General features: G+C 44.7%; 1 protein-coding gene across 2 annotated transcripts in view; it reads right to left on the bottom strand.

The window, feature by feature from the left end:
* Positions 1-6,910: 6,910 nt before the first annotated feature.
* The window catches only part of OPRL1 (opioid related nociceptin receptor 1), a 108,614-nt gene continuing 95,402 nt past the window's right edge, over positions 6,911-20,122 (bottom strand). For both annotated transcript variants that reach the window (XM_044298675.1, XM_044298676.1), the window contains exon 3: positions 6,911-7,434. In XM_044298675.1, the coding sequence (XP_044154610.1) occupies positions 6,911-7,434 (524 nt within the window). The remainder of the gene's footprint in view (positions 7,435-20,122) is intronic.

Here is a 20,122-nt window from a genome sequence, read left to right as displayed (position 1 = left end):
AAAAATGTGAAAAAAATAAATGCGGGATTCATTTTTCCGGATTACATTTCAATGCATTTGTCATACAGATCAGTATCCTGATCCGTCTGACAAATGCCATCAGTTTGCATTTTGACGGATCCGGAACTTGCGGAAGTGTGAAAGTACCCTTAAAGATCCCTACCCAGGCTCACGATCCTATATCTCCAGCCTTAGTTTGCTGTTCTGAGAGTTGCATTTAAAATTATTGTATAATCTCCAATGCCACACCGTTAACACTGTATCTAATATTTGCACATCTTCTGTGACTTTCAAGGAAGTGTATATGGAACAGGTTGTCATTCTGTATAGCAATTCTATCATCAAAATATTAATGTCTGTTAGGCCAGTGTCTGTGCCCTTAGCTTTGGCCTACAGCTGCGGAGAATGTCTTTATTCAGTAATCTGGGTGGCTAGAAGCATCCCATGAATGTTGGTGACTTTCTCTCAGGAAGACTTTTCAATTTTGGCTTAACTTCCTTGATTAAATTTGTCACCACTTATTCTCAACTAAAGGGATTATCGGCTCTTCAACACATTTTGTGGAAAGACTTCATGGAAAGGTCTTAAATCTGCCAAGAAGACTGGAGGTGAGCAGACTATGCTGCCTCGCTGTGCTAGTCTAGACGTAGGATTTCATTGCATTGAATAATCTGTTTAACGCTTGTGAAAAAGGGAGGGGAAGTGACAGAGATGGGGGGGGGGGTGACTGAATGTGCTGAAGAGATTAATGGTTTCTGTGAATTTTACACATGAACCATCGGTAATTCTATTAACAAGAAAACAGGATAATTGCATTCATTTGTTTTGCATGATATTAGCTTGATACATGTTCTTGATAATTGAAGCAAAATTATTCCAGAGAGAAGCGACATCTTTAATGCACAACCGTTTAGACAATAACCTTGACAAATGCCGCGGCCGCTCTAAGCGGTATAAGTGTATGGGTCTTCTACACAAGGCCGTTTTGGCAGCATGAATGCATCTCGATGTCTATTCTTTCTAAAAATTAAAGGGGTTGGCCCATCTAATACATTGAGGGCATATCGTCAGGATATGCCCCCAAAGTCTGATAGGTGCGGGTCCCACCTACCTCTAGAATAGTGCCTGCAAAGTGAAGGAAAGAGCACCGCACATGCACCGCTGTCCTCCATTCATTTCTTTGGGACTGACGAAAATAACCGAGCAGCGCACTCTTTTCTAGAGATAGGTGTGGGTCTCAGCAGTAAGACCCACAGCTATAAGGCATTGGTGGCATATCCTAGCAATATGACCCAAATGTATTGTATGGGCCTACCCCTTTAAAGTGAAATTGTCATGTTAAACATGCTGTTGTTTTTGGTGGGGTAGAACAGGTTGATGTATATATAGGACACAATTCAGAATAACATTTAATTCAAAGCATCAAATTCTTGCTATTATGAGTCTCTGTATAGATGTGCATATGTAAGTTGTCAATCGGGCCACCACCTAAAAGTCTGAGATTTACAACAATACTGACTCTATCCTGAAATATCCATCTGATCAGCTCCCAGTGCTCTATAAAATGCTGCCTATAGACAGGGAACTATGTTTAACATAACAAGATTGCTCAATGGTTATCACATATTAACAACCTATATTTTTTTAATGGGTGGATGGTTTTCCGCATATACTGTGCATGCTGGTTACTCTTCAAAGTTGAGGGGTGGTGACTCAATTAAAGTGCATCATATTCCCTATACCAGTAGTGTGGCTGGTCAGGGATTCTCATATCACACTAACACATTCACTGCTCCTCTGTTTATCTAGGCCTATCAAGAGAACAATTAAGCTGTCATTCCACTAGTCCACCTACTATTCTAAAGAGAATTACCTGGAAGATAAACCCTTCCCTTTGCAGCATGAACTGGGATTACTTTGCTCGCCCATTGATAATTTTTATCTGTCTGAGATGACTGGCAAAGGAGAACAATACTTAAAGAAATGACAAAATTCAAAAAGAGATCTCTGTAAGTTCCCAGGAGAATCTATCTACAGTGTTCTGACATTCCTGTACTCATGGACTTTTTGACAACTGCACATCAGTTTCAGAACCTAAATGCTGGAGTAAAATGAAATGGAAAAGTCCACCTTTGATCACCATTTTTAAAACAGGTCCACGTTCAATACTGAATTTCTTTATTTGTTTGTATATCTTTATATAAACAGAGCTTTAAGTAATCTGCAGAGACCAAGTAACATTCTGTCTGCAGTCATCACAAGGGAGCACTTAGGAGCTTAGTAAATATTGTTTGTGGGCTGAATTCAGTAATAGCCTAATGTGTAGTAAGCACCTAAGCTCCCTCTAGTGGTGGCTGCGGAAAGGCAGAATTTTATAAGTTAATTGTATGTGGGGGATTTGGAGCTCTGTATCAGAAAAATTTAACTCTGCCTCTGTGAAAAGATATCAGGAAATAAACCAGCATGGTTTAGGTATGGATACTTTTTTTGATGCTGAGACTTTAGCTTATGGATACATGATGTATGGACGCAGAGACCTTGGGTTGTCTAGAGTAGACCAACATCTTAAAAAAATATAATAAAACTTAAAAGGTATTGAGAATCTATCAGAGGATGGTGGGGAGAGGCACATGTTGGAAACCACTGCTCTAGAGAGAGTTTGCAGACATTAGAGCCAGCATGCCAGTAAAGGTGACTGAGATTGCAATTTTCCTTGATTATGCATCCAGCCTTATGGAAACAGTAATCACAGCATGATTATAATGATTTCAAGCAGGGAACCAATCACAGTCCATTCACTGTTCAGTTACATCATATGCAAAGATGAAATGCTGACATAGCTATAAGGTGAAAAGATGATTGCAGTAGAGTCTATGTCACATCAACCAGTGAAATCAGCAAAATTATGATGCAGAAGGAGTGATTATTGGAAACATCCAAACAATTCAGTTCCATGTAATGGAGATACCATTGAAATGTAAAATATCAAATATATTTACCTCTTTTATAGCCAACGTGTATTGCAATATCTGTGCATTAAAGAGTAAGTCCAGTCAGAATGCCTTGTATAATCATTGATCCATTGCTTTTTATATAAGCATTTTAAGATAGGATTTCTGAATGTACAATACCACTACATCATGTCTAAGGGAGGAAATTTCTCATGAGCTCATCTTCATCTCCTTCAGAAAAATTATGTCTGATTGTATTTCAGGCTTATAAAAGTGGTTGCCACTTTTCAACTTCGATGGTGGTGGTTGTCTTCTGTGGATAAGAATATGAAAATGATAATACTATACCCTGTGGACAAGAATATAACTACCCTCTAAGTATTGTAATACTCCACTGTATAGACCAGAATATAGATCTGAGGGGTTGGAGAATTTTCATATCTGACTGGAGTTGCTCTTTTAATATGTTAGAAACTCCTGATATCAGGGATTTTCTTCCTCTTTAGTGGTTAGAGGGTTCTGCAGTGGTCTTTAATACCATGCTCATGCAGGACCCAGTTCCACAATGACATCACATTCATTAGGTAACTGATTTGGCTTTTGAAGTAATTGTCTCATAGCAGAAAATAAATCTTGCTGCAAAATGAAGCATAACATCAGTGAAGACAAAGCATTTCTGTACAGGTGAGTGAGGGAGGCTGGAACTGGCCATATTCCAGGCAGACATTCAATGAGTCGTTCTGCTAGCACAACAATATGTGGGACATGAACCTGCATCCCGCAAAGCAGCATCTTAAGATCACAGAGAACACTGGAGCAAGCAAAGGAAATCTGTACAGGAGGTGGGAGTTCACAAAAAGGAGGAACCGTTAAGATCCAATGCTGGCCACTGAGAGACATTCACATAGGAGCCATTCATCAAAACGAGTCCATAACACACACCAGACAGAAACACAACTAGAATTACAATATAGTTCGCAATAAGGCACTCCTGCAAACAGATTGCACTGTTCCCCTTCTTGTCATAAAACAAATTTCAATAAAGTTTTTTTCTTTTTTTGAGAATTACAAAATATACCCCACATTGCACTCTTCCAGTGGATGACCACATTGCACAAGACGTAGGCTACAAGATAATGTGAAAAAGTCAAGATTCTGGTTGGGTCTGTCCAAGGTCAAGAAAGCAGCAGATGATCTTATATTAATACAAGAAATTGTCATGTGATTAGACACCAAAATCATGTGCAGCTCCCTTGGTCCCTGGGAGCCTAACCCACCATAGTATAATTTGGCTGGTTACTTTCCGCTAACCAGCTTGTAAATAGCACCCATTGCAAGTGGCATAAACTGAAGTGGGGTCCAATAAAAGTAACCTACACCTGGGACCCCTACCTAAGTACCAGTGACATGATTCCATTTATGACAATGTTACACTATGCCAGACCTTTATACAATACCTGGTATCAGCTGTGATTATATCATTGTGCAATTAGGAAGATATGCCATAATGTCTACAAGTGGCACAGATGGTCCAAGGCATACGTCTTTGCCGCCCCCACGGTTATGGCCCTGCCCCTTGGCATCAGGCAGTCAATAAGATAAATGATGCCTATGAACTCAATAGGAGTCCACCAGGTGATTTATAGCCTAAAATTTGCTGTCCCATACAAAGTATGGGTTCACTTTAATGCAGTATGCTGACCCTCCAATAGGATCAATTATGGACACCTAGAGGAATTAAACAACTACTGACAATGCTCACATTGGGTAAGTCGCATGGGGAATCTAAATGCTGCAAATATATTAAACATTATTGTTGGAATAAAAACTTTCTTCAGTCAGATGAAACTAAAATTCTGTCTCTTTACTTAGGACCAGCAAACAGAATGACACCATTGATGATGAAGAGGGGGTTGGCCACCAAATGTATTATATGTGGTAGAGGTTCTCTCGCTCAGTTACTTGGGACATGGCATAAATTTATTGTGCCCACAACTGAGTCCATAATGTTATATACATTGTATAATCTTAATAAACATTTTTAAGGTGCCCGCTCACACTCACTCAATAAAATCATCCAACCATCTTTAAAACTGAGTTATGCAAGTGGCATATAAACACTCACTACAAATCCACACTCATTTCTCTGTGCTCCTGATCATACATCTCCAAGGCCAGAAGAAGAGGCAGTAGTCCTAACTACTAAAATGTTCTCCATCTCCACAATTTTTGAGGACCAGCAAGGGATATTATCTTCTGTATTTTTAGCATCCCATTTTTTCACTCTAGCGTTATGATGGAATGGGTACTCTCAGTGGGCCTCAGATCCTGGTCCATACAGCATCTCGTAGGGTGGAAAATTACCATTCTTATAAGAGCTTTTCTGTTCTCTTTTATCCTTCAGTCCAAGGAAACACTCTTCTTTATTTGATGGACTTGATTTGTTCATGTAGGCTGGCATTGTGGTCCACGTCAGAAGCTCTACACATGAGGTGTTTCCAGATAGTAATATAAAGTCATTACTCTTACAGTCATAATTTGCCTTTGGCTACAGCAAAACATTTTTTAGATTCCTTTCTTGCTAGGGAAAGTTCAGCAGATCCCCAGTGAAAAAAGGTTTACATTTTTTGAGGCTTCAAAAATTTATGTGAGTGAATATATATATATAAATATATATAATGTATGTTACCACAGAGTATATAGTACATGTAACAGGGTCTATATACAATTCAGAAATGCTTTAGGTAAGGGCAACACTAGAAAGGAGAAGAGTTAAGGCTGCATGAGTATAACCTTCTCAATAATCAGATACAGATGGATACATGGGCAAAGACCAGTATCAGAGAAGAATAACATCCCCAAGTCTGGCAGAAGCTGTAAGGAACTTTTTGCCTGTAGTCTGGACTGTGTGTTGTACAGAAAAAATATTTGTTCATAACAGTTGAAGGAATGCAAATGTATAGTCCTGTAGAATGTTGTGCTATCTTTGACATGACCAGCTTGTCACGCATGGTGTGAGTGTTGTTTGAAAAACACTAAACGTACAGGTTGATATGGAGAGTTCAAAGTGTTCATCAGTTATAACATTGTAAGAGGAGTTACACTTAACAAGAAGCAATATCACGAAGTTGTGGACAAGCCATACAAGACATTGACCACAATGATGAACCCAAGTCTAATATGTCTTCAAAAATGGAGCTTCTTTCTGATGGTAAAGGTACATCTTTATGGACAAGGTGGAAACCATTTTATTTTGCTGTCCAGGACTCATCTGTCATGAGCAGATTTTAGATGCTTGCATGAATTTAACGTGACAGATCTAAAAGAAAAGTCCATTAGCATTGAGCTAAAACAGTGGTGGGACAGACATAAAACCATTATCTTTTTGGTCCTTTATGCCAAATGAATATCTTCCAGTTTATATGGTAGGTGCATATGCAATTTATAATTGTAGTAGATAATAACAATTGTACATATGCACACATATACAGATATATAATTTTTAGGCTGTACATATGGGAGGTGGAGTTATAGGAGAACAAATCCCTGTAGGGCAACTTTTGCTCCTCTGGAGCAAAATAACTTGCGACTCAAATCTTTGATTTCTGTACAGACTGAAGATACAGAGTTAGAGAGAATTTCAATCTCAACATGGAGGTTGAAAAGCTGCTGAAGAAGACATTGTCCTCATTTTTGGGTCTCTACAGGAATTAAGTCAGTATATCTCTAGTTGAAGTGACAGTCCATTGCCAGAAGTTGGCGAGTCCTACAGTATATTAAACATCCAATGGATTTCCACCGTTATTTCCCTTGTATACATGAATTACATCCAAAAGGAGGTGTTTCTCAGTACACCTCCATCATCTTGGTCACAAAGCAGTGATCTGCGTCAGTTCTGCCTGTGGATTAGTCCCCACTTGGTCTGTATCCCCGCCCAACATGGGCAGTTCCATGCCTAGTCATGCTGGATTATTCGGCCCATCTGAGTTCTTGCAAGCATAGGCAACATCTTTGGCAATGCTGCACATGCGGTTGGACATCTGGAGCTCAGTACGGAAAGCAGAGGGAAAGCAGAACTTCTTAAAGCATGCTTTGAAATTCTCATCTAAGAAGGCATAAAGGACAGGGTTGAGACTGCTGTTGATATAGCCCAAAGCAATGCAGAAATGAAGGATGGCAACCTTGATATCACTGTTGGGCTTAGCTCCAAGGTTCTGAACCAGCACATAAATCTGTATGGGGGTCCAACAGATAATAAACACAGCTACAACCACCAGAACCAGTCGTGTGATCCGACGAAGATTTCTGTCCTTCTCCCTTGAACCAGACAAGACTCTGACTTTTTTCAACCTTCTAATCATCAAGCTGTAGCATATGGTGATTATAAGAACAGGTATCACAAAAGAAAAGAGGAAAACGCAAGTACCAAAGACTGGTTCCCAATAATGTTCTGGATCAGGAAGCTGCACCATACACTCAATATCTGCAGGGGGGAAAGGAGACAGTGTTATTAAAGACATGCCAGTGATTACACAGTAATAAAACCTGTTTAGTTATATGCAAATTGCAAATAATCCACACACAAAGGAGACAAGAAAATTACAGGTTCAGTCATATTGTGCTGCATTAATACATGGTAACCGGAGTGAATCTGTAATTTGCTGCCTTAGAAATACTGCATCAGTTTACAGATTTCTATCATTATTGCATTTACTGTGTTTTCCTTTACACTTGTAGCTATCTCACTATCTCTCCTCTATTAGCATGACCTGCAATCCTGCAGCAGAACCCAGTCAGAAAATGAATGAAACCTTCTCGATTATTCTATAGCACCACTGTAAAATATTTATTCTGCCACTCTTAAATCTGCTCTTCACCACAAGTGATTCTGTACTCCAGAAATAACTGGATTATTATATTAAAATGAAATAAGAACAAGAGGACAGATAAAGCATATACAAGTCATGGTACCCATACAATGTTCTAGCAAAGCTCAACTTCAGGGAACCATTTTGTGGGTACAAATATTACCACTAGTTTATGACATCTTACAAATAACTGAAAGGCAGCCTCTGCTGGTCAAAGGATTTTTCCTCCCTACTTTACCTCCAGTTGGTGGCCAGGACCTAATTAGCTGTGAGAAACATAGCACCAACTAGTGGCAACCCCAACCGTTGTTTTATTTTAAACATATTTTACCAAAACTTACAAAAAATCTTTAAAGCTTAGTTTCTTCAGGAAGTCCAGGACATCATTATCTGAACTCATCAGTCCCTGTTAATGACTTTGAAAGCCAGTTCCTCTCTTGGTGTGACTCATCTGCCAGTAGCCAAATAAAAATCACAGTTGAATTCAGATACTAATTCCACTTATTTCGTTCTTCTCTCTAAAGGCAAACTACCAGCTTAGGCCTGTGAAATATAACTTTAATAACATTCTCCAGTAGTAGAATATAGAATCCTTGGAGAAGGTGAGAATAGAGTCAACGCTAAGTAAGCAGGAGGCAACTTAAAAAAAAAGTGTATACATACAGACATGTTTGTGAGGGTTTGATCTGACTGGGCAATTTACTTGTATAAAAGCAATGTTTGCTCTTCAAGCAGCAGCGAATGATGGATTTTATCGGAATCTCTTCTTGGTCCTCGGTATGTGTTGTGTTGATCACAGCAGGGAGAAAACTCTACAATGGTACTGACTTAATAAGATTTTATTTCCCCAGAGACTGCTGTCTCTCCCGTACCTCTTGCCCAGATCCTGATGTAGGACTGCAGACAAGATGCTTGTCTGATGTCTTTGTTTTTACAACAGGTAAACAATCCAAGCAAAAAGCAAAGAAATACAAAGAAAATAAAGACCATTGCCAGTAAAGAGATATTTATACATAGATGTTATCAGCATCAACAACTGTAAAGGGAAAGTGGCATCAGAAAATGGCCTATATTTTAAATCAAGTTTTTATTTTAAACATAGTTTCAAACTATTTTTAGTGATGTTATATTTCATTTCCCATATTACTATTTATATTTAAAAAAAAAATCCTAAAATCCTGCAGTCTTAGCACTGGCCACTAAGCCAAATAAATGTCTTGGTCTTTTCAGTAATCATCTCCTCATCATTACAGGCAGGAAAAGAATGACAGATATGACTTACAGTATATATATATATATATATATATATATATATATATATATATATATATATATACATATACATATATATATATATACAGTTGCAAGAAAAAGTATGTGAACCCTTTGGAATGTTATGGATTTCTGCACAAATTGGTCATAAAATGTGATCAGAACTTCATCTAAGTCACAACAATAGACAATCACAGTCTACTTAAACTAATAACACACAAATAATTAAATGTTACCATGTTTTTATTGAACACACCATGTAAACATTCACAGTGCAGGTGGAAAAAGTATGTGAACCCTTGGATTTAATAACTGGTTGAACCTCCTTTGGCAGCAATAACTTCAACCAAACATTTCCTGTAGTTGCAGATCAGACATGCACAACGGTCAGGAGTAATTCTTAACCATTCCTCTTTACAGAACTGTTTCAGTTCAGCAATATTCTTGCGATGTCTGGTGTGAATCGCTTTCCGGAGGTCATGCCTTAGAGTCTCAATCGGGTTGAGGTCAGGACTCTGACTGGGCCACTCCAGAAGGCGTATTTTCTTCTGTTTAAGCCATTCTGTTGTTGATTTACTTCTATGCTTTGGGTCGTTGTCCTGTTGCAACACCCATCTTCTGTTGAGCTTCAGCTGGTGGACAGATGGCCTTAAGTTCTCCTGCAAAATGTCTTGATAAACTTGGGAATTAATTTTTTCTTTGATGATAGTGTGGTCTGTGGTATCTTCCCATGAAATCCATTCTTGTTTAGTGTTTTACGTATCGTAGATTCGCTAACAGGGATGTTAGCCTATGCCAGAGACTTTTGTAAGTCTTTAGCTGACACTCTAGGATTCTTCTTCACCTCATTGAGCAGTCTGCGCTGTGCTCTTGCAGTCATCTTTACAGGACGGCCACTCCTAGGGAGAGTAGCAGCAGTGCTGAACTTTCTCCATTTATAGACAATTTGTCTTACCATGGACTGATGAACAGCAAGGCTTTTGGAGATACTTTTATAACCCTTTCCAGCTTTATGAAAGTCAACAATTCTTAATCGTAGGTCTTCTGAGAGCTCTTTTGTGCGAGGCATCATTCACATCAGGCAATGCTTCTTGTGAAAAACAAACCCAGAACTGGTGTGTGTTTTTTATAGGGCAGGGCAGCTGTAACCACCACCTCCAATCTCATCTCATTGATTGGACTCCAGTTGGCTGACACCACACTCCAATTAGCTCTTGGAGATGTCATTAGTCTAGGGTTTCACATATATTTTTTTTTTACCTGCACTGTGAATGTTAATATGGTGTGTTCAATAAAAACATGGTAAAATTAATTCTTTGTGTGTTATTAGTCTAAGCAGACTGTGATTGTCTATTGTTGTGACTTAGATGAAGATCAGATCACATTTTATGACCAATTTGTGTAGAAATCCATATCATTCCAAAGGGTTCACATACTGTTTCTTGCAATTGTGTATATATATATATATATATATATATATATATATATATACAGAGCTGTGAAAAAGTATTTGCCCCTTTACAGATTTATTTTGTTTTTGCACATTTGTCACACTTATATGTTTCAGATTATCAAACATATTTCAGTATCAGACAAAGATAACCTTAGTAAACACAAAAATTCTTTTTTTAAATGATGATTTAATTTATTAGGGGAAAAAGCTATCTAAACCAACTTGGCCCTATGTGAAAAAGGAATTTCCCCCTAAACCTAATAACTGGTTGTGCCACCCTTGGCAACAACAACTGCAATCAAGCGTTTGCAATCAGTCTTTCACATTTTTGTGGAGGAATTTTGGCCTACTCGTCTTTGCAGAATTTAATTCACCCACATTGGAGGGTTTTCGAAGATGAACAGCGTGTTTAACCTCTTCGGCCACAGCGGCATAGCGGTGGCTGAGGCAGCGGGCTGCTGCAATGACGGGGAAAGGCTGCTGCAATGACGGGGAAATAACATCAAAGCCCATCATTTAACCCCTCAGATGCTGTGATCAACACTGATCGCGGCGTCTGTAAGGTAAAGGAGGGAGGGAGAAATAAAAATAAAAAAAGTAATTTTTTTTTTTAAATATTAAAAGTTTAAATCACTCAACTTTTTTACATATAAAAATATATAAACAGTTTAAAAAATTAAAATATATCAGGTATTTCCGCATCCAAAAATGTCTGAACTATTAAAATATTTGTAAAAATTTCCTGCACGGTGAACGCCATAATAGAAAACAAAATGAAAAACACACGATTTGTAATTTTTTTGTCACCTTATCCCTAACAAAATTGAATAACAGTGATCAAAAAGTAGTGCGTACCACAAAAATGGTACAAATAAAAAATACAGTTCGACCTGCAAAAAACAAGTGGATGGATGTATAAAAAAACAATCTGCTAATTGTCACTAGAGATGTCCCGAACTATTCACCGGCGAACAGTTCCCGGCGAACATCGCTTGTTCGCGTTCGCCGCGGCGGGCGAACATATGCGATGTTCAATCTGCCCCCTATACGTCATCATTGAGCAAACTTTGACCCTGTACCTCACAGTCAGCAGACACATTCCAGCCAATCAGCATACCCTCCCTCCCAGACCCTCACACCTCCTATAAAAAAGCAAGGACGGCAGCCCTCTTAGATTCATTCTGAAGCTGCAGTGTTAGTTAGAGCAGGGAGAGTGCTGCTGCTGCTGAATTAATAGGGAAAGCGTTAGCTAGGCCAGTGTTCTGTGTCCACTCCAGTCCTCAAAGACTCATCTGCTGTAAGGACAGCGTCCTGACAGCACCCCAAAAAGCCCTAATTAGGGCTGGTACATCAGTCTGCTTTTATTTATTTTTTCTATATATATATATATATTGCAGTTGCCTGCTCGTGTGTGAGAGGCCACAGGCCCACAGACTGTACTGTGTGCACACCACTCATATGAGGTGGCACAGTACCTTGCAGATAAAAAAAGTCATTTAATTTTTCCTCTGTAATATAATTGCAGTTGCCTGCCAGTGAGTGTCAGGCCCACTGACTGTACTGTGCCCACTGACAGTGCCCACCACTCATATCGGGTGGCACAGTACCTTGCAGATAAAAAAAGTCATTACATTTTTCCTCTGTAATATAATTGAAGTTGCCTGCCAGTGTGTGTCTGGCAGAGAAAAACATTAAATGACTTTTTTATCTGCAAGGTACTGTGCCACCCTATATAAGTGGTGGGCAGTAGGCACAGTACCTTGCAGATAAAAAAGTCATTTAATTTTTTTCTCTGTAATATAATTGCAGTTGCCTGCCAGTGTGTGTCAGGCCCACAGACTGTACTGTGCCCACTGCCCACCACTCATATAGGGTGGCACAGTACCTTGCAGATAAAAAAGTAATTTAATTTTTTCTCTGTAATATAATTGCAGTTGCCTGCCAGTGTGTGTCAGGCCCACTGACTGTACTGTGCCCACTGCCCACCACTCATATAGGGTGGCACAGTACCTTGCACGCATAGTACCACTATTCTAAAAAAAAATGACAGGAGGAGGCAGGCCACCCCGCAGGGGCCGTCGTGGTCGTGGTGCTGTGATTTCCTTTGGCCCTAGAATAATGCCCAGTGTTCAGAGGCCACGTAAACTGAACTCAAAAAATTCTGAGGACATAGTTGACTGGCTTACACAGGACACTTAATCTTCTACAGCTTCCGCTCGGAACCTTGATGCACCATCCTCCTCCAGCTCAGCTTCGGGCACCTCTCAAGTTACCACTCGCCCGCCCGCCGCCACCACCAACACTAGCACCACAGCCGCTTCACTTGATCTGTCAGAGGAGTTATTTACACATCAGTTGGAAGAAATGAGTGATGCGCAACCATTATTGCCAGAGGATATAGATAACAGGGGTATGTCTCAGTCAGGCAGCGTTACACACATGGACGTACGGTGTGATCATGATGATGTTGTATCCACTGCTGCTTCCTTTGCTGAGTTGTCAGATACAAGTGAAGCGGTTGATGATGACGATGTGTCCGTGGATGTCACGTCGGTGCCCGCTCAAAGAGAAGAAAAACAGGGGGAAAGTTCAGATGGGGAGACAGGGAGGAGGAGACGAGTTGGAAGCAGAGGGAGGTCGTCGCAAGGAGCTAGTGGCACAGTCAGACAGCATGTATCGACACCCGGGGTCAGCCAGACAGCACGCCAATCAACGCATGCTGTTGCCACCACCAGAATGACGTCATTGCAAAGCTCAGCAGTGTGGCATTTTTTTGTGTGTCTGCCTCTGATAACAGCGATGCCATTTGCAACCTGTGCCAAAAGAAACTGAGTCGTGGGAAGTCCAACACCTACCTAGGTACAACTGCTTTGCGAAGGCACATGATCTCACATCACAAACGCCTATGGGATCAACACATGAGTACAAGCAGCACACAAACTCAAAGCCACCATCCTCCTCCTGGTCCAGCATCTTCAGCCACGTCAACCACTGCTGTCCTCCTTTCCCCCTCTCAATCACCCGCCACTCCGCCTCTCACCTTAAGTAGTTCCTGCTCATCTGCCCACAGTCAGGTGTCTGTCAAGGAAATGTTTGAGTGTAAGAAGCCAATGTCACAGAGTCATCCCCTTGCCCGGCATCTGACAGCTGGCTTGTCGGAACTCTTACCCCGCCAGCTTTTACCATACAAGCTGGTGGAATCTGAGGCCTTCAAAAAATTTGTAGCTATTGGGACACCGCAGTGGAAGGTACCCGGCCTAATTTTTTTTCACAAAAGGCAATCCCCAACCTGTACTCTATTGTGGAAAAGGAAGTCATGGCATGTCTGGAACACAGTGTTGGGGTAAGGGTCCATCTGACCACTGATACCTGGTCTTGTCATGGTCTTACCTTCTTGCTGTTCTCCTTCGTTTGACATGTGCTGGCGGCCATCTTGGTTTCTGGGTTTCTTGTAGCCTCCCACCCTGCGGCTTCTCCTTCCCACTGGGAGGAGCTGGATGCCTAGCTCATATATATAGGAGGTCTGTGGCTTCAGTTCCTTGCTTGGTCCTCCTGTGTTCACATGCTTCTAAGACTGCTGCTGCTTCTGGTTCCTGATCCTGGCCTCGTCTGACTACCCCGCTGGTTCCTGATCCTGGCTTCGTCTGACTACCCTGCTGGTTCCTGATCCAGGCTTCGTCTGACTACCCTTCTGGTTCCTGACCTCTGGCTACGCAAGACCCTGCTTCGGTTTAGCCATCCGTTTGGACTTTTGCTCACAGCTTGATTTTCAATAAAGCCTTCTTATTTCCACTTATCTCTTGTTGTACGTCTGGTTCATGGTTCCATGACATTAGGACCAAGCCATGAATTCTGACGGTACAGGGCCATCCTCGCTACCTACGCTGGTTGCCAGACTTGATCAGCAGGATCATCTGTTGGGTCGGTTCGCTGTGGCGTTGCAAACCCTGCTTGAACGCACGGCTCATTTCGCTTCAGTTGCCGATGGGTCGGTTGTCGCTCCTGGGCCCGCTCCTACTGCCGCTCCGGTTGTTGCGCCAGAGTCTACCCCGACACCTGTTGCTGTGCCTGCGGTGTCTCGGGGTATGACCGGTTCTGCCCCCCTTCCACAGCGCTTTGGGGGAGAGCCAACTCAGTGCTGAGGTTTCCTTAACCAGGTGGGCATTTATTTCGAGTTGCTGCCACATGCCTTTCCTACTGAGAGATCAAAGGTGGGCTTCTTGATCTCGCTGCTCTCGGACAAGGCCTTGGCCTGGGCCAGCCCTTTATGGGAGAACAACAATCCGGTGGTTGCCGAGTTTTCCGGTTTTGTTGCTTCTCTTCGGAAGGTATTCGATGTGCCGGCTCGTGCTGCCTCTGCTGCGAAGCTCCTTATGTCCATCAGACAGGGTTCACGATCCGTAGATGAATACGCCATTGAGTTTCGTACCCTGGCAGCAGAGGTGGGCTGGAATAATGAGGCTCTGGTCGCTGCTTTCTCTCATGGTCTCTCGGATGCCTTGAAGGATGAGGTTGCAGCTAAGGACCTACCAGTGGAGCTCGAGTCTCTTATTTCTTTCCTGATTTTGATTGACACCAGACTCAGGGAGAGACCTTCCTTTAAGGAGAGCCTGCGGAGGTCTTCTAACAGATTGGCGCCTACGTTTGCTGTCCCACCCGTGCCTCCCTCTCCTCCCACGCCTCCTGGGGATGACTTGTCTGGGGGTGAACCCATGCAGCTGGGGTTTGCTCGCCTGTCCGAGGGGGAGAGGGTACTCCGGAGACGCGAGGGCCGATGCATGTACTGTGGTCTCGGTGGGCATTTTCGGTTGGCATGTCCGAACCGTCCGGGAAACGCTCGCACCTGAGATCCTGTCGGGGGCAGATCTTGGGTGGAGTCTCCTCGTCCCCGGTTTCCCGTGTTGACAAACCACTGATCACTGTTGTCCTCTCCTGGGCCGGGGGCTCGGTGACGACCCAGGCGTTGGTGGACTCTGGTGCCGGTGGTTTGTTCATTGATAGTGTGTTCGCTGCCGCCAATTCCATTCCTCTGCAGCCTCGAGGTTCCCCACTGGCTCTTGAGGCGATAGACGGCAGACCCCTTCTGCCGCCACACGTGACTCATGAGACCCTTCCAGTGGGGATAGCCATTGGTGCCGTTCACAGAGAGTCGGTCTGTCTCCAGGTTATTTCGTCTCCACACTACTCGGTGGTCTTGGGGTACCCCTGGCTCCAGAAGCATAATCCGACTTTCGATTGGAGATCGGCCGAGATCCTCTCGTGGTCACCGCAGTGTGGGGCTAGTTGCATCCATGGGCCTGTCATGTTGCTGTGTACTTCCTCGGACTCTCTGTTGCCTCCTGAATACGAAGAGTACCGGGATGTATTCGATAAGGTGCGCGCGGTTGCCCTACCTCCGCACCGCCCATACGATTGTGCCATAGAGTTACAATCTGGTGCCGTTCCTCCTCGTGGCAAAGTCTATCCACTGTCGGTAGCGGAGAATGAGGCCATGGAGGAGTACGTGAGGGAGGCGCTTTCACGCGGACACATTCGCAAATCCTCGTCCCCGGCAGGGGCTGGATTTTTCTTTGTGAAAAAGAAGGGCGGTGAGTTGAGCCCTTGCATCGATTACAGGGGTCTCAATCGCATCACGATCAAGAACGCTTACCCGATACCCTTGATTTCCGAGCTGTTCGATCGCCTCAAAGGGGCCACGGTCTTTACCAGACTCGACCTGAGGGCGGCATATAACCTGGTAAGGATCAAGGCGGGCGATGAGTGGAAGACCGCGTTTAACACCAGGAGAGGTCATTATGAATCCTTGGTTATGCCCTTTGGGTTGTGCAATGCGCCCGCAGTCTTCCAGGAATTCATCAACGATGTTTTCTGTGACCTGTTGCAGCAGTGTGTGGTGGTCTATTTGGATGACATCTTGGTATATTCTGAATCCATGGAGGCCCACATTATGGATGTCAGACGAGTGTTGCAACGGTTACGAGAGAACAGGCTGTTCGGTAAGCTTGAGAAATGCGAATTTCACCGATCCCAGGTAACCTTCTTAGGTTACATCATTTCCGCTGAGGGGTTCTCCATGGATCCTGAGAAGGTTTCGGCTGTCTTACAGTGGCCCCAGCCCAGTGGTCTCCGTGCCCTGCAGCGCTTTTTGGGCTTCGCCAATTATTATCGGAAGTTCATCAGGGACTTTTCTATGCTAGCCAAGCCTCTCACGGATCTGACCAGGAAGGGCAGTAATTTCCAGGTCTGGCCGCTCGAGGCCATCCGAGCGTTTGAGGCTCTAAAGTCCGCCTTTGTGTCGGCTCCGATTCTGTCGCATCCCAACCCTGGGTTGCCCTTTGTCCTCGAGGTGGACGCGTCTGAGACGGGAGTAGGCGCCCTTCTGTCTCAGCGTAGAACACCAGAGGGTCCTCTGCTTCCTTGTGGGTTTTACTCCCGGAAACTGTCTTCCGCGGAGTGCAACTATCAGATTGGTGACAGGGAGTTATTGGCCATCGTGCAGGCCCTTAAAGAATGGAGGCACTTGCTCGAGGGTTCGGTGGTTCCGGTTCTCATCCTGACGGACCACAAGAATCTGACCTACCTTTCTGAGGCCAAGAGATTGACACCACGTCAGGCCAGATGGGCTCTGTTCTTGTCACGTTTTAATTACGTGGTCTCCTACCTACCCGGTTCCAAGAACATCAGAGCGGATGCCTTATCACGGCAGTACTCCGAGCTGTCCGGGGAGCAGTCGATTCCGACTTCGGTCATACCTCCGAATCAGATCCTGGCCGCCATTCGCACCAGCCTGACCTCTCCCCTGGGTGAGCAGATTTTGGCGGCTCAATCTGGTGCTCCCTCTGGGAGACCCAACGGCAGATGTTTTGTGCCTGAGGAGTTGCGCACTCGGTTGTTGCGAACCTACCATAACTCCAAGGCCGCGGGGCATCCTGGAAAGAATCAGCTGTCCTGGGCTGTTTCACGTCTGTTCTGGTGGCCTTCTCTACGTTCCGACATCGCCGCATATGTAGCGGCATGCTCCGTTTGTGCCCAGAGTAAGTCCCCTCGGCACCTTCCGTTGGGCCTTTTGCAACCCATAGCCACCGGGGAGCGCCCATGGTCACACCTGGGGATGGATTTCATTGTGGACCTCCCTGCATCCCGAGGCCATACGGTCATTCTCATGATTGTGGATCGGTTTTCCAAAATGTGCCACTGTGTTCCTCTCAAGAAGTTACCCTCTGCACAAGAGTTGGCCACGATTTTCGCCAGGGAGGTCTTCCGGTTGCACGGTTTGCCCAAGGAGATTGTGTCGGATCGGGGGAGTCAGTTTGTCCAGGTTCTGGCGTGCCTTTTGCTCCCAGTTGGGGATTCATCTCTCTTTCTCCTCGGCCTACCACCCTCAGTCCAATGGGGCCGCAGAACGATCCAATCAGGCCTTGGAGCAATTCCTTCGTTGCTATGTCTCCGATCACCAAGACAATTGGGTTGACCTCCTGCCTTGGGCTGAGTTTGCCAGGAACACGGCGGTGAACTCTTCCTCTGGGACGTCTCCCTTCATGGCCAATTATGGGTTCCAACCTGCCGTGTTACCCGAGGTATTCTCTCCCCAGGATATTCCGGCTGTGGAGGATCACCTTTCCGTCCTACGTGCTTCTTGGGTACAGATCCAGAGGTCCCTTGAGGTCTCTGCGCAGCGCCAGAGACTCCAGGCTGATCGCAGACGAGCGCCCGCTCCTTCCTACCAGGTCGGAGACCGTGTATGGTTGTCCACCCGCAACCTCAACCTTCGAGTGCCCACTCCCAAGCTGGCGCCTCGCTTTGTTGGTCCCTTCCGAGTGCTTCGCAGGGTAAACCCGGTAGCCTATGCCCTTGCGCTTCCTCCTGGCATGCGGATCTCCAACGTGTTTCATGTCTCCCTGTTGAAGCCATTGGTGTGTAATCGTTTCACTTCCTCGGTTCCTCGGCCCCGTCCGGTCCAAGTGGGCAATCGTGAGGAATATGAGGTGAGCAATATCCTGGACTCACGCCTGGTCCGCGGTCGGTTGCAGTTTTTGGTCCATTGGCGTGGTTATGGTCCAGAGGAGTGTTCCTGGGTTCCCTCCGCAGATGTCCATGCTCCTGCTTTGCTCCGAGCCTTCCACGCACGCTTCCCTCAGAAACCGTTCCTTACTCCGCGGAGGAGGGGCCCTTGAGGGGGAGGTACTGTCATGGTCTTACCTTCTTGCTGTTCTCCTTCGTTTGACATGTGCTGGCGGCCATCTTGGTTTCTGGGTTTCTTGTAGCCTCCCACCCTGCGGCTTCTCCTTCCCACTGGGAGGAGCTGGATGCCTAGCTCATATATATAGGAGGTCTGTGGCTTCAGTTCCTTGCTTGGTCCTCCTGTGTTCACATGCTTCTAAGACTGCTGCTGCTTCTGGTTCCTGATCCTGGCCTCGTCTGACTACCCCGCTGGTTCCTGATCCTGGCTTCGTCTGACTACCCTGCTGGTTCCTGATCCAGGCTTCGTCTGACTACCCTTCTGGTTCCTGACCTCTGGCTACGCAAGACCCTGCTTCGGTTTAGCCATCCGTTTGGACTTTTGCTCACAGCTTGATTTACAATAAAGCCTTCTTATTTCCACTTATCTCTTGTTGTATGTCTGGTTCATGGTTCCATGACAGGTCTGCAAAGCACGGTTAGGGCAGGTACTGTATATCACGTACACTGCGCATTAGGTAAACCTGCTGATGGCTGCCAAGCATGGAATGCGTGGCTCTACAGTGGAGTTGGTGACACCGCCAAGACTTGCAGGCAGGCCTGCTGCCACCTCTTCTAATCCTCCTACTCCTTCCTCTTCCATAACCTCCTCGGCCGAGTTCTCTTCTGCTGCTGCGTCTTACTCCATATCAACTGCACCCCCCAGCTCCCCAGGGGCTATTCCACATCCCGGATATGACAGTGTCACGCCGTCTTGGGGTTGACTTGCCTGAAAGCAGAGAGTCACACCGGACCAGCACTTCTGTCCGCCCTGAACGCACAGGTGGATCAGTGGCTGACCCCGCACCAACTGGAGATCATCAAATTGGTGTGTGAAAACGGAAGCAAACTGTTGGCGGCATTGGATTTGGGTAATTTAAAACATCTGCCATGCATAACACATGTGTTGAATCTGATTGTACAGCGCTTTGTGTATAAGTATCCAGGCTTACAGGACATCCTCAAGCAAGCCAGGAAGGTGTGTGGCAATTTCAGGCGTTCCTACACGGCCATGGCGCACTTTTCCGATATTCAGCAGCTAAACAACATGCCAGTGAGGCGCTTGATTTGCGACAGCCCGACACGTTGAAATTCAACACTCCTAATGTTCAACCACCTGCTCCAGCAAGAAAAAGCCGTCAACGAGTATTTGTATGACTGGGGTGCTAGGACAGCCTCTGCGGAGCTGGGTATTTTTTTGCCACGTTACTGGACGCTCATGCGCAATGCCTGTAGGCTCATACATCATTTTGAGGAGGTGACAAACCTAGTCAGTCGCACCGAAGGCACCATCTGCGACCTCATCCCATTTGTTTTCTTCCTGGAGCATGCCCTGCGAAGAGTGCTGGACCAGGCCGTAG

This window comes from Bufo gargarizans, chromosome 6 (assembly GCF_014858855.1).
Source record: "Bufo gargarizans isolate SCDJY-AF-19 chromosome 6, ASM1485885v1, whole genome shotgun sequence".
Lineage (NCBI taxonomy): Eukaryota > Metazoa > Chordata > Amphibia > Anura > Bufonidae > Bufo > Bufo gargarizans.
This window is presented reverse-complemented; position numbering and strand designations above follow the sequence as displayed.